The sequence below is a fragment of the Sarcophilus harrisii genome, chromosome 2, assembly GCF_902635505.1.
Source record: "Sarcophilus harrisii chromosome 2, mSarHar1.11, whole genome shotgun sequence".
Classification (NCBI taxonomy): Eukaryota; Metazoa; Chordata; class Mammalia; order Dasyuromorphia; family Dasyuridae; genus Sarcophilus; species Sarcophilus harrisii.
Window position 1 is genome coordinate 44,465,093 of NC_045427.1, and position 12,263 is coordinate 44,477,355.

The following is a 12,263-nucleotide window of genomic DNA, read 5'->3' on the forward strand; positions in this document are numbered from 1 at the left end:
ATAGCCTTTCCACACATTATTTATTTGATTTTTGAAATAATCTGATGCTTTTGTTCTCTCCGTTTATCAGAAGATGACGGAGTGTCTGGGAGCCTAGTAAGTGTTTAAGCTGAGATTAGACCCAGTTCTTCCTTACTCCAAGGACAGGAAGGTATCTATTGGGCCATCTGGCTAGATGACCAGGTTGGTCAATAAAAGAGGCTGAGAGCGTAGTGAATTCTGTGGCGGTCCTGGCTGGGGAAGAAAGGGGAGAAGAGAAAGTGAAAGGGAGCTAGAACTGGGGCGCCTTCTGCCTCTTTCCTTGTGGCCTTCATGGACTTTCCTACCCCATGGCATGACTGCAGGACTTCGGAAGCAAGGTTGGAAAGAGGAAGATGAGGGAAGTGGAGAAAAGAAAGAAGGAAGGGAAAATAGGGCCTGGAGGAGGCCTGAGTGACATGAGGCAGGCCAAGAAACAGAAATACACATACATTATACATGCATAGCTACACATGGGGTAGATAAAGGTCTTTCTTATTCATTGTTCCATCTCTCTAACTCTGCATTTATCTATACTTCTATATGTCTGTGAATCTGTCTATGCATCCATCCATCATGGATCTAATCCATCAATCCTTCCATAACTCATCTATTTATTTTTCTATCCATCTATCCTTCTATTTTCTGTCTCCTCTATCTTTCTATCTATCCATCCATGCTATCTATCCATTTTTCTTTCTATCTATTCCTCTATCTATCCATCCATCTTTCTATCCATCTATCCTTCTATTTTCTGTCTCCTCTATCTTTCTATCTATCCATCCATCTTTCTATCCATCTATCTTTCTATCCCTCTTTCTTTCTATCCATCCATCCATCCATCCATCTTTTTATCTTTCTATTCATCCATCTTTCTATCTATCCCTGTATCTTTCTTTCTATCTATCCATTCTATCTATCTATCCTTCCTTCCATCCATCCATCCACCTTATCCATCTGTGTATCTTCTCCTTAATACAGTTCACCAGGTAAAGTTAAGCAAGGAGTGAACAAGTGGGCGGAAATGAGGGCAGGAGTTAGTTTGAAGGGAAAACGTGTGTTGAACTTGGGAGTTAAGAAGAGCTGGGTTCAAATCCCACCTCAGACAGACATCCTTGCTGTGTGATCCTGGGAATCCTTGGCTTCTCTCAATTTCCTCATTCTAAAAATGTGGATTTTAATAGCACCAACGCGCAGGGTTATTGTGGGGATGAGAGTGCATAAAGCACCCTGCAAACTATCTAAATGCCAGCGATTCTCATTAACTTAGATATATTTCAAAATAATACCACAGTTTGGGTTAATTAGCCACAGTGAAGGCGACTGGGCTGGAGAGGGAGACCCGGCCAGATGACACTGGGGGATACATCCCCAGAAAGTGTCCAACACGGTTCTTGATAAGCTTACTATCCATTCAGTCCATGACACGGCATCTTTCTTCTAAGATTTTTATTGATTTTTTTTTATGTCACCTTCATTTCTTAACACCCCTTCTCCCATCAGAACCGGAAACCCTCCCCTCACGCAAAGGGCGGGCGCTGCCCTCACCCCATTTGCCATCTACAACACCATAACCCACCAACCGGAGGGGCGGACCAGGCAGAGCCGGCCCCATTCTGGAGCAGGTAGAGCGGGTCCCATTCTGGAGCAGCCAGCCCCGTTCTGGAGCGGGCAGAGCCAGCCCCGTTCTGGAGCAGCCGGCCCCGTTCTGGAGCAGGCAGAGCTGGCCTGCTCTGGAGAGGGCGGCAGGCCCGGTCCCCCGGTCCCCGTGTGGGGCCCCCCTGTTCCTTGGGGTGGCCGGGGGACCAGAGGCCTGGCCGGGCTCTCAGGAGGCACTAACTCACTGCTGACAGTGCGAGGCTTTGGGATGCACTCGAGGGTCCCCGAGGTCCCTTCTGGCTCTTCCCAGCTGTGGAGGACCCCAGGGAGGAGGAGCACCCTCAGCATCAATGGGCAAGTGCTGCTCATGGGATTCAGAGTAATGAGCCTCCCGCTGGGGCAGGATTTCACGGGAGGCTCTGCAGGCCACCCAAAGTCATCAATGCTTAGAAAAACGTGCTTTCTTTTCCTGAGCCCCCTGCCCAGTGGGAGCAGGGCAGGGATGGGGGGGGCATGGGGGTCTCGACCCCTTCCCCCTCATTCCTGCCCGGGGGGGCGGGCTCTCGAGGCGACACGAGCAGGCCCTTGAGCCGGCAGAAGGCAGTGGGAGCTGGGGCATCGGCTGCTTGCCCACCCTTGGGAAGGGCCTCCTAGGGAAGTACCACTATCTTCTTCTCCAGCCTCTGGGGCGGGAACAGGAAGCTCCTCATGATCCCATCAAGTTCTTCCAGGGCGAGCTGGGCGTGCAGCGTGGCCGCCTCGTCGGGCTCCAAACGGACCACGTGCTTCAGCAGGTGGTACAGCTCCTTCAGGACGTCCCTCAGCACCTGCAGGGAGAAGCACACAGGTGAACCCATGGCCAGGAGGGCCCGCTCCCAGCCAGCAAGGGGGGCCCACGGGGCCAGGAGGCTCGAGAAGCGATGGCTGCCAGCACTGAGTGCTTCTGCTCTACAAAAGCGGGGTGGCCGCCCTCGTCCTTAGCAGGAGCTCGGCTATGGGGCCTAGGAGGCCGCGTTCTAAGTCGGCCCCAGCCCAACTCTTTTGTCCCCTGGGCCCCGGTGTCTCCTAGGAGACTTTCCTCAGATTCCTTAGTAGCCCACGATGAGTACTCCGATGTCCCATCTCCGGGAGCGCCCCAAGGGCGTCCCCTCTTCTCTCCCGCTCTCCTCCCAATGCCCCGGCCTCCAGCAGCTCAGGGTCCTGAGGGAGCGTGCGGTTGCCCGGCCCCCACCTGTCACCCAGGGGCGGGAGAAGCAGCCCGTGAGAGCTGGAAATCCCAATGATTCACTCTTGGTTTCTCCGACAATATACTTTCTCCCTGAAATTGGGAAACTAATTGGATAAATGAGGTCTTTTTCACCCGATTACTTGTGGCTTTCACAATTTTTCCAAGGATCCTCATCTGAGTTTGGATATCAAGAGGGTAAGAGCCAGAAAAAAAAAAACATAGGGATAGAAAAGAAAAAGAAAAGGGAGCGACCCAGCAGGAGGGCTCCTGAGATGGCTGTGCAGCATAAACTAGAGCAGGCTTTTATTAATATATGTCGTGTGTTATATATGTAGTGACCTATGGGGTCAGCCAAGGGGGACAGTGATAACCTGCAGTTAGGAAGCCCTGAGTTCAAATGCAGCCTCACACACACACACACACACACACACACACTGTGTAATCCTGGGCCAGCCACTTACTCATTGCTTTGGTTTCCTCATCTGTAAAAGGAAGAGGAGCCCTCACCTGCTGGAAGATCAGATGAAATAATATATGTAAAGTGACTGGCACACAGTAGGGGCCATATAAGTGCCAGACATTATTAGCTATTTTCTCTGTCTCTTTCCCTCCATATCTACCTACCCACCCACCCACCCATCCATCCTTACCTACCTCCCTCCCTACCTCCCCGTATCTGTCTCCCTATCGATTTCCCTGCCGATCCATGTCTATCTATCTAATCTCCAAGTCAAGCAAATCATCAGAGAATTCCGTCCGTCTCAGAAACAGTTCCACACAGGCACAATAAGCATTTTTTACAGGTATTTTCCATTCAGTGCAAGAACGGACTGCTCTTCTTCGGAGACTTTTTCCTTCTTGCTGATCAGAGGTAGGGGCACTGGGGGGGAGGCAGGCCCACATCTTCCCCCGCTTTCCCTCTCCCTCGTCCCTCCCTGCCAGAGGTGAGCCCACGAGAAGAATCCTGCAAGAGCAAGCTTCCTTACTGCCCTCATTCTCCTGGATTCTGGGCTCTGTCTGTGGCAAGGTCACTTTGCCCCAGCCTGAGAGCACCAGTGGCTGTGCTGGGCTCCTCAGATGCACCTGACATGTGGGGGGAAGGGGAATTTAGGAAAGAACCTGGAAGCCCCTCATTTCCCTACAGAGAGCAAGACTGATGGTTCTAGATTGCCCTCGCCGTGCAGCCTGCCTCCCTGTAGGATAAAAATAATGCTAACTTGCAATAATGCTTTATCCTTGAATATGAATTACCTGTGAAAGGGCAAAGGTCACTCACGCCAGCTGCAGGATCTCTCCTTTAGGCACCAAGTGTCAAGCGCAGCTCCTTTTTAATTAAAAACTTAATCCCAATAACTCACTGGTGCTCTTCCTCCCCGAATCCCTGTAACTCTGGGAATCCCACACATCACAGCACTTCCTCTGGACTCCCCATGGATCAAAGCACCACGTCAGGGAGGGATTGTCATCAAATCCCTCAGATCATAGGCTGAGCATGAAGAGAGTTCAAAGGTAAAGTTACACACAGGAGTCTCTGTGGTGGGCAGGATACAGGCAATCCCACCTAGGAAACCTCTCATTAACAGTTCAGCACACCTGCTGCTCACCCCCCTCGCTACCGAGGGTGGGGGCAAACTCAAATAGCGTGGTTCCCAACAGTGGGTGGTGGGAAATGAACCGCTTCGCTGTCTGAGAGGCAGCGGGGTTGGGGATATCCTTAGGAAGTAGTCAGACTCTTTGAGGAATGTCAAGGAGGGATGGCGAGGGCACTTTGCCAAAAAAAAAAAATTTGATATTTTTTTCCTTTTCCCGGCACAGACTTGTTGTAGCATGTACCACGGATGCTGCAGGGATGGGGATGGTCAAGTGGGATGGACTTGGCCTAGAAAGATCATGGATGGTTTGCATACATTTAAAAGGGAAGGGGAGAGCTCCATGGGGTCTGAAGGACCCAGGTGCACTCAAAACAGGAAGGACAGAGATGAGCATTTTTACCCCTCAAAAAGCCTCTGGAATATCCTGATGCTGAATAGGACAGAGAACACCAAAAGAAAAAAGATGGTAAAAATTAAAAGTGATTTTGCAAAGTAAAATTAGATGAATGTCTCCCATTCTTCTGTTATTATCCCAGGATCAGGTTATCATAAATAATTACAATTGAGCACAATCCCTAAGGGGCAAGTAAAATGAGAGCTCTCTCTCTCTTCTCCCTCCCTCCCTCTTTATCTCACCCTTCCTCCCCTCTTTTGTCTCTCTCCCTGTCTTCCCTTCTTTCTCTTTTCTCCCCTACCCAATAAATTTTAAGTGGCAAAGAGTGTGAATAAAATATTTAAGAACTCATACTAACATATGAGATAAAAAATCTTAAGATATGGCTTCCAATGGCTAAATACTATAATTAATGAGTTCCTAGTTCATCTGTTTTACTACTCATTGTTTCTTTCCAGACCCCTGCCCTGGATCCCTTCTACCATCTCTCTGCACCATTTCTGTGTTGCTGAGCAAAGACAGAGGGAGTCACATTACAAATTAACTGGATCCATTACAGATCAATGTTATCCAATCTTATCTGGGCCCTCAATGTTATTGTCAATCCTTTAACTTTTCCCTGATTGGCTTTTTTTTTTTTTTTTTTTTTTAAAGCAATTCTATGTAGTATTTTATTTTTTCCCAGTTACATATAAAAACAATTTTTTAACATTCATGTTAAAACTCTGAGTTCCAAATTCTTTCCCTTTTTCCTTCCCCACTCCCCTCATTGAGAGGGCAAGCAATTTGATATAGGTTATACATGTGTAGTCAAGCAAAACCTTTCCATACTGTGAAAGAAAACATAGACCAAAAATACCACAAAATCTGACAAATAAAGTTTAAAAAAAGCATGCTTCAATCTGCATTCAGCCACCATCAGTTCTTTCTCTGGGGATGTATTTTTCATCATAAGTCCTTCAGAGTTGTCTTGGATCATTGTTTTGTGAAAATAGCTAAGTGGTTCAGAATAACAATATTGCTGTTACTTTATATACAGTATATTTCACTCTGTATCAGCTCATCTAAATATTTTTAAATTAAAACTTTTTATTTTCAAAATATATACATGGATAGTTTTGGACATTCACCCCTACAAAATTCTGTGTTCTAATTTTTCTCTCCCTTACCCTTACTCTTCCTCCAGTTGACAAGTGATCCAACATATGTTAAACATGTGCAATTTCTCTATACAAATTTCCACAAATATCATGCTGCACAAGAAAAATCAGATCAAAAAGAAAAAAATGAGAAAACAAAACGCAAGCAAATAACAACAACAAGAGTGAAAATACTATGTTGTGGACCACATTCAGTTCCCACTGTCCTCTCTGTGGGTGTAGAAGCTCATCTAAATCTTGACCAACTTTTCCTGAGAGGATCCTGCCTGCCATTTGTTAAGGACCATGCCTACGTGAAGGGGCAGGTCAATTCTCCGAGAGCCTCCACAGCTGTGACACTTGACGGAGTTGCAAAGCAGCCTTTAGATGCAGATGTTCCTCATGTACTGGGAATAAAATAAATTGGAGGCAAAGGGAAGAGGAGAGAGGTCAAAGAACAGTGACTGCCTCTCAGAATCCTTGTAGCATCGTCATCCTCTGATATGAAGAGATCCATTCTACAGGTCTGAGTTAGACCTCCAGCAGCCACTGGTGGGTGGCTCCCGTATTACAACAGCCATTTCTTATAGCACAAAAGTTATTCCATCATAATTATATACCACAATTTGCTCAGCTATTCCCCAATTGATGAGCATCCCCTCAATTTCCAATTCTTTGCCTCCAGAAAAGAGTTACTATAAATATTTTTAATTTGCATTTCCCTGATTTGGCTTTCTATCCCATCCCTATAGCAGCTTTTCAAAACCTCTCTTCTAAAGGCACCTAACATTATCACCCTCTCCATCTCCTTTCTGCTAGCAGAAGATCCTGTTTCATCTTTCACCAAACAAAACTGAGACACTTATCCCAAATTCCTTCTTGTTCACCTTCATATACTCTCCTTCTTTGGTCTAGTTTTGAAGAAGAAAATGGCCGGCTCCTTCAATCATTCCTCCTTTCTCCATAATTATATAAACTACTTATCCATTGAGTCTTTCCCTGCTCTTTACAAATATGCCCAGAATTTCCCCATTATTAAAAAAAAAACAACTTCACTTGATGCTTCTCTCATCTTCTCGAGCTAGTCTTCTAAAGCTTCCCTACCACTCACTTCTAAGCCTTTTACAAACTGGCTCCATTCTCTTTATTTGATAGAAACTTCTCTTTAAGATCCACGCTAAGTCCAAAGACCTTTGTTCTACAGCATGTGACTGAGCCAATTACTCCCCTCTGGAGAGTCTTTCCTCCCTGCGTTTTCATGGCACTGTTCCTTTTTGCTCTCCTCCATCCTGAACTGATTATCTTTGATATCCTGGCCCTTATGTGTGAAGGGCTATGTCCTGGATCCAGTCTAATCCTGCCTTCTGCTCTCTTTCATATCTACTTAGTTTCCATGGATCCAACAATCCTCTCTCTGCCATGTCTATATAGCCATCTCTTACCTCCCCAGAGTAACATTTTCATACTTCCACCTCCTGGCTGGGTATCACCTAGGAGTCCCACAGACATCTCAAATACAACCAAATGTCTTTCCCATAAAACATACTCCTTCTGGATATCTCAAATACAACCAATTCTTTTTCCCACAAAACACACTCCTTCTGGATATCTCAAATACAACTGTCTTTCCCATTCCCATAAAACACATGCATTCTAGATATCTCAAATACAACTGTCTTTCCCATAAAACACACCCCAAATCTAACAAACTCTCTTTCCCATAAAACACACTCCTATTTCTGGTGAGGACATCTCTACTCTTCTTGACTTAAGATTCATAATCTAGGCAATATTTATGGTTCTTATTCTACACTAGACTCCAATCCCAATCCAAATGGTTGCCAAGTCTGGTTGCTGATACTATCTCAATACCTCCCTTTTTTCTCTGCATCATCACTGCCCTGGTTCCCTCCCAACTGGACTATTACAACAGTCTCCAAAATAGTCCTCTTGCCATCCAGTCTCTTCCCTTTCCAATCCTTCTTCCACAGACATGCCAAATGTATATTTCTTCCCCATTCAATAGCATTTGATTTTTTCCAGTCTTTACATGTAAAGATAGTTTTCAACCTTCACTTTAATAAGATTTTGAGTTCCAAATTTTTCTCCTTTCCTCCCTTCCCCCCCGCCTCAGACAGTAAACTATCTGATATAGGTTATACATGTACAATCATGTTAAACATATTTCCACATTAGTCATGCTGTAAAAGGAGAATTAGAACAAAAGGGAAAAGCCACAAGAAAGAAAACAAAACAAAATAAGAAAAAGTGAAAATAACATGCTTCAATCTATATTCAGACCCCATAGTTCTTTCTCTAGATGTGATGGCATTTTATTTCAAAAGTATTTTGGAAATGTCTTGGATCACTGCACTGCTGAGAACAAAGTCTATCAAAGCTGATCACAAATTTATATTTCTAAAGTGTAATTCTTACCATGGTTATGAGTCTTTTGTATAACATTACATACATCTCCATTTGGCATTTAAAGTCCTTCACAATCTGGGTTCAGTCTGTTCGTCCTAGACGAACATTAATACATTACATTACATACAACATTAACATTAATACATACATTAATCCCCCTCAGATATTCCATATGTCCTCTCCAGGCTGCATTCTGGAATTCCTCTTCCATGCCTCTGAATGCTCTTCATCCTGGAAGCTCATTGTTCAGGTATTGTTCTGCCTAAGCGTCCATGACCCCATTTGGGGTTTTCTTGGCAAAGATACTGGAGAGATTGGCCGTTTCCTTCTCCAGCTCATTTGCTAGATGAGAAGACTGAGGCAATCAGGGTAAAAAGACTGGGGCTCTGTCTTCTTCACTACTTTGCTTCAGCTCCTGCAGCCCCTCCAACTGGCTAGATACAGAACCCCCATTTAAAGAACGTGCCCAAGGCACTGAGTTCTCACAGTTCTCCAGACTTCCTCTAACATTTCCTCTCTCCAGGACACCTCTCCTTCCCCTTTCCTTCCCTCCTCTGCTCTTCAGCTTCCTTCTATGTACTGTGTTCTCCCATTAGGGTGAGAGCGCCTTGAAGTCAGAGACTATCTTGGGCACCTGGAGCCCAGCAAAGAACCTGGCATGGAGCAAAGGCTTAATAAGTGCTTGGTGACTGGCTGACCATGCTCCAAGCAGTCGGTGTGCTCGTGCTTCACTATTCATGACATCCCATCTCTTGTCACCATACCTTTGTGCATATTGTCCCCCACACTTAGTGGGGAAGGGCTGCACAAATTCTGATGCACAAATGAAATGAGATATTATTTTGCCAAGAGAAACCTAGGAAGACTCATATGAACTGATGCAGAATGAAGTGAGCAGAGCTGGGAGAATGATTTAGTCTACAACACTGTTAAGAAAAACAACTTTGGAAGACTTACTTCTGACTGACGCGATGGCCAAACACTGCTCTAGAATTCTGATGATGAAGTATTTTCCTCCACCGCTTGGCAGAGAAGCACATAGTGCAGAATAAATAAATTAAGAGGCATCTGTTAAGTGTTTCCTACGTGCCAAACACTGTGCTACCTGGGGATACAAATATAAAAGTAAAGGCAGTGCTTTTATACTTACAGTCTTACAGTCTAATAGTGGGAGATGACAAATAGCGAAGTGATGGCAAAGGAAGGATATACTGGTTTGAAAAGTTACAAAGATGGTGGATGGGATCATAGTGGAGTAAGCTGACATACTCTTTGCAGAAGCAATCACAAAATTAATTTGATTATGCTTCTGGAACTACGTAGGAGAGAAGGAAAACAGAGGGTGAGGCAATGGCTGGAAAAGACACAAAGTATGGCTAGAGCCAGGCCAAGAAGTAGGGGAAGACTGAGGACTTTAGTGCTCCAGGATGAGACACATATTTTCAGAGAAGATCAATGTATGTTTGTTTTATTTCAATAAACTTTTTGTTTCGAGATAGATATGCAAATGCAGGAAGGCAGAAATAGTAAATGCATTTTTTTCAGATCATGATGCAATAAAAATCACATGTAATAAAAAACCAGGAGAAAATAGATCAAAAATTAAATGGAAATTAAATAATCTAATCCTAAAGAATGAATGGGAGAAACAACAAATCATAGTCAAAATCAATAACTTCATCCAAGAGAATGACAATAATGAGACAACAAACCAAAATTTATGGGATGCAGCCAAAGCGGTTATTAGGAGAAATTTTATATCTCTAGATGCTTACTTGCTTAAAATAGAGAAAGAGAAGATCAATGAAATGGGCTTACAACTGAAAAAGCTAGAAAAAGAACAAATAAAAAAATCAAGCTAGATATAGCTTTCAAAATTTTTTTAGTTCACAGCGTGGGGGGAATAGAAATATAAAGTCTAGTGATAGAAATAGAAAAAAAGAAAATAGTATTAATTAAGCATTTAAAAACACATAGAAGGGTGTAGAAAGAAGTTCAAAAGGGGTCACATACAAGCAGAACAGTACTGTTATTACCATATTAAATTCAAAATCAACTGAAGGAAAAAAAGAAACAAATGTGCATAATGGAGACTCCTAGTTTCATACACAAAACCTCTTTTCCTGTTCTTTGCATATGGAAATGTGTGTGCTTATGTTTGTTAAGTTCATGATTAAAAAAAGGAAGCTGAAAAAAAAAAAGCAGCAAATATGTTGTGAGATAATTTGGGTCCTCAGCAATCCTGGTAATCAGTAATTCAGATTTCAGGGTAGACAGTAACTGTTTATTAAGTCAAACATCCGATCAATTCAAACACCTGGACCAAGCTGAATGCCATACAGCTAGCAAGAAGAATTCCTCCTGCACAAACTGGAAAGTAGCAAACCACAATTAGGACTAAGTGTTTTACTGTTTTTGTCCGAGAGGTGAATAATCTAAGATCACGGGGAAATGAAAGGCAAAGGAGCAGAAGAGGCAGGTGTTTCTGACCTGTGGGGGAAGCTTCTGGCTTGGAAAAGAATCAATTCTTTATCAATAAAGCCCACACCTCCTCGTTGATGGGCGCAGGGCAAGAAATTGCACCAATTTGAAACAAAAAGACATTTCATCGAAAGCTCTGGGAGGGTCAGAAAAGAAAGACGGGATTACTAATGGAGTCTGGGGAATTCTTACCCTTGCTTGACAGATATAGAATATTGAGTGTGCTCTAAGTTCTGTGCATTGTTAAAAATCGAAGGTTGCTGAGCTTTAAAAAAAAAAATCATTTATTTTTCAAAGCCTTTCCCTCTGTTCGCCCCAGAGATAAATGCAGTTTTTACCCTTTCTGGATTGTGTCTGACTGTTACAAATGGGCAGAGGGCCTCAAGCGCTGATTGGAGGCTCTAGCAGGGAGGGTATTACTAACTCCGTTCATTGAAGAATAAAGAGAGGGGGATTAACTGCTGAAGCACCAAAAGGGCTACTGGGAGGCAGACTGACTGGGCAGCCAAGGAGACAGAGACCAAGATGGCAGCTAGCGATTAGCCGCTCTGAAAGGAGGCAAGGGGAGAGAAGCCGGGTGATACTTGTGTGAGATGCGTCGGTCCGGGCTGCTCCTCGCTATCAAGGGCTTCCCAAGGTCACGCATCCATCCCGAGACGAATGAACACCAACCACTGCTGCAGCAGCCAAGCAGCCCCAGCAGCAGCAGGCGCAATGTCTTTAAATAGCAACCCGGGGCGCAGCAGCTTCCCCACACCCCCACAGCCTAGAAATAGAACAAAGGAGGCTCAAAAAGGGTTGGTGTGCACAGGCAGAGGCTGCCGCTTTCTGGGTCCCGGGCCATTGTCCTAGGAAGGTGATTAAAATCTTGGCATTACAACTGAGCTCAATTTTGATGCCCGATGCAGGAAGAGCTTCATTTCTCTCTGCCCCGGTAACCATAATGCAGATATCCTGAGGAGAAGGGCCAATCCTTGTGCCCGGCTCAGAGCCTGCAGGAGGCTGGTATGGAGAGGAGGGCTCTGGTGAGAGGGGCCCGAGAAGGTCCCTGTCTTCTCAGCCCCCAGTGCTGACCGGCTGCAGCCCCAGCCCTGCTGGGTTATCCCTGGACCGTGGGGCACCAGGGCGGGGAGGCGGATGGGGAGAGTACAGCCTGGTTCTCAGGTCTGGGTACCAAGTAGCCTAAGCCACCCTCCCCAGCCCAGTCCCAATCCCAAAGACTTCCGGTCGGACACTAGGGACGGGCCCAGGGAGACACGGTTCCCCAGGGAACTTCCCCAACAGGATTCAGCCTCGCACAGTGCCGGGTATTTCACAGGATCTAGAGCCTTTGTGGAGGGAATTGGGCTTGTCTAACTGTACTGACTTCAGGAGGCAAGGCCAGA

General features: G+C 45.0%; 1 protein-coding gene across 1 annotated transcript in view; it reads right to left on the reverse strand.

Annotated features, from left to right (window-relative positions):
- Nucleotides 1-1,434: 1,434 nt before the first annotated feature.
- Nucleotides 1,435-12,263, reverse strand: part of TANGO6 (transport and golgi organization 6 homolog) — a 194,107-nt gene continuing 183,278 nt past the window's right edge. Inside the window, exon 18 of the mRNA XM_003758529.3 lies at nucleotides 1,435-2,444. Within this exon, the coding sequence (XP_003758577.1) occupies nucleotides 2,268-2,444 (177 nt within the window). The 3' untranslated portion in view covers nucleotides 1,435-2,267. The remainder of the gene's footprint in view (nucleotides 2,445-12,263) is intronic.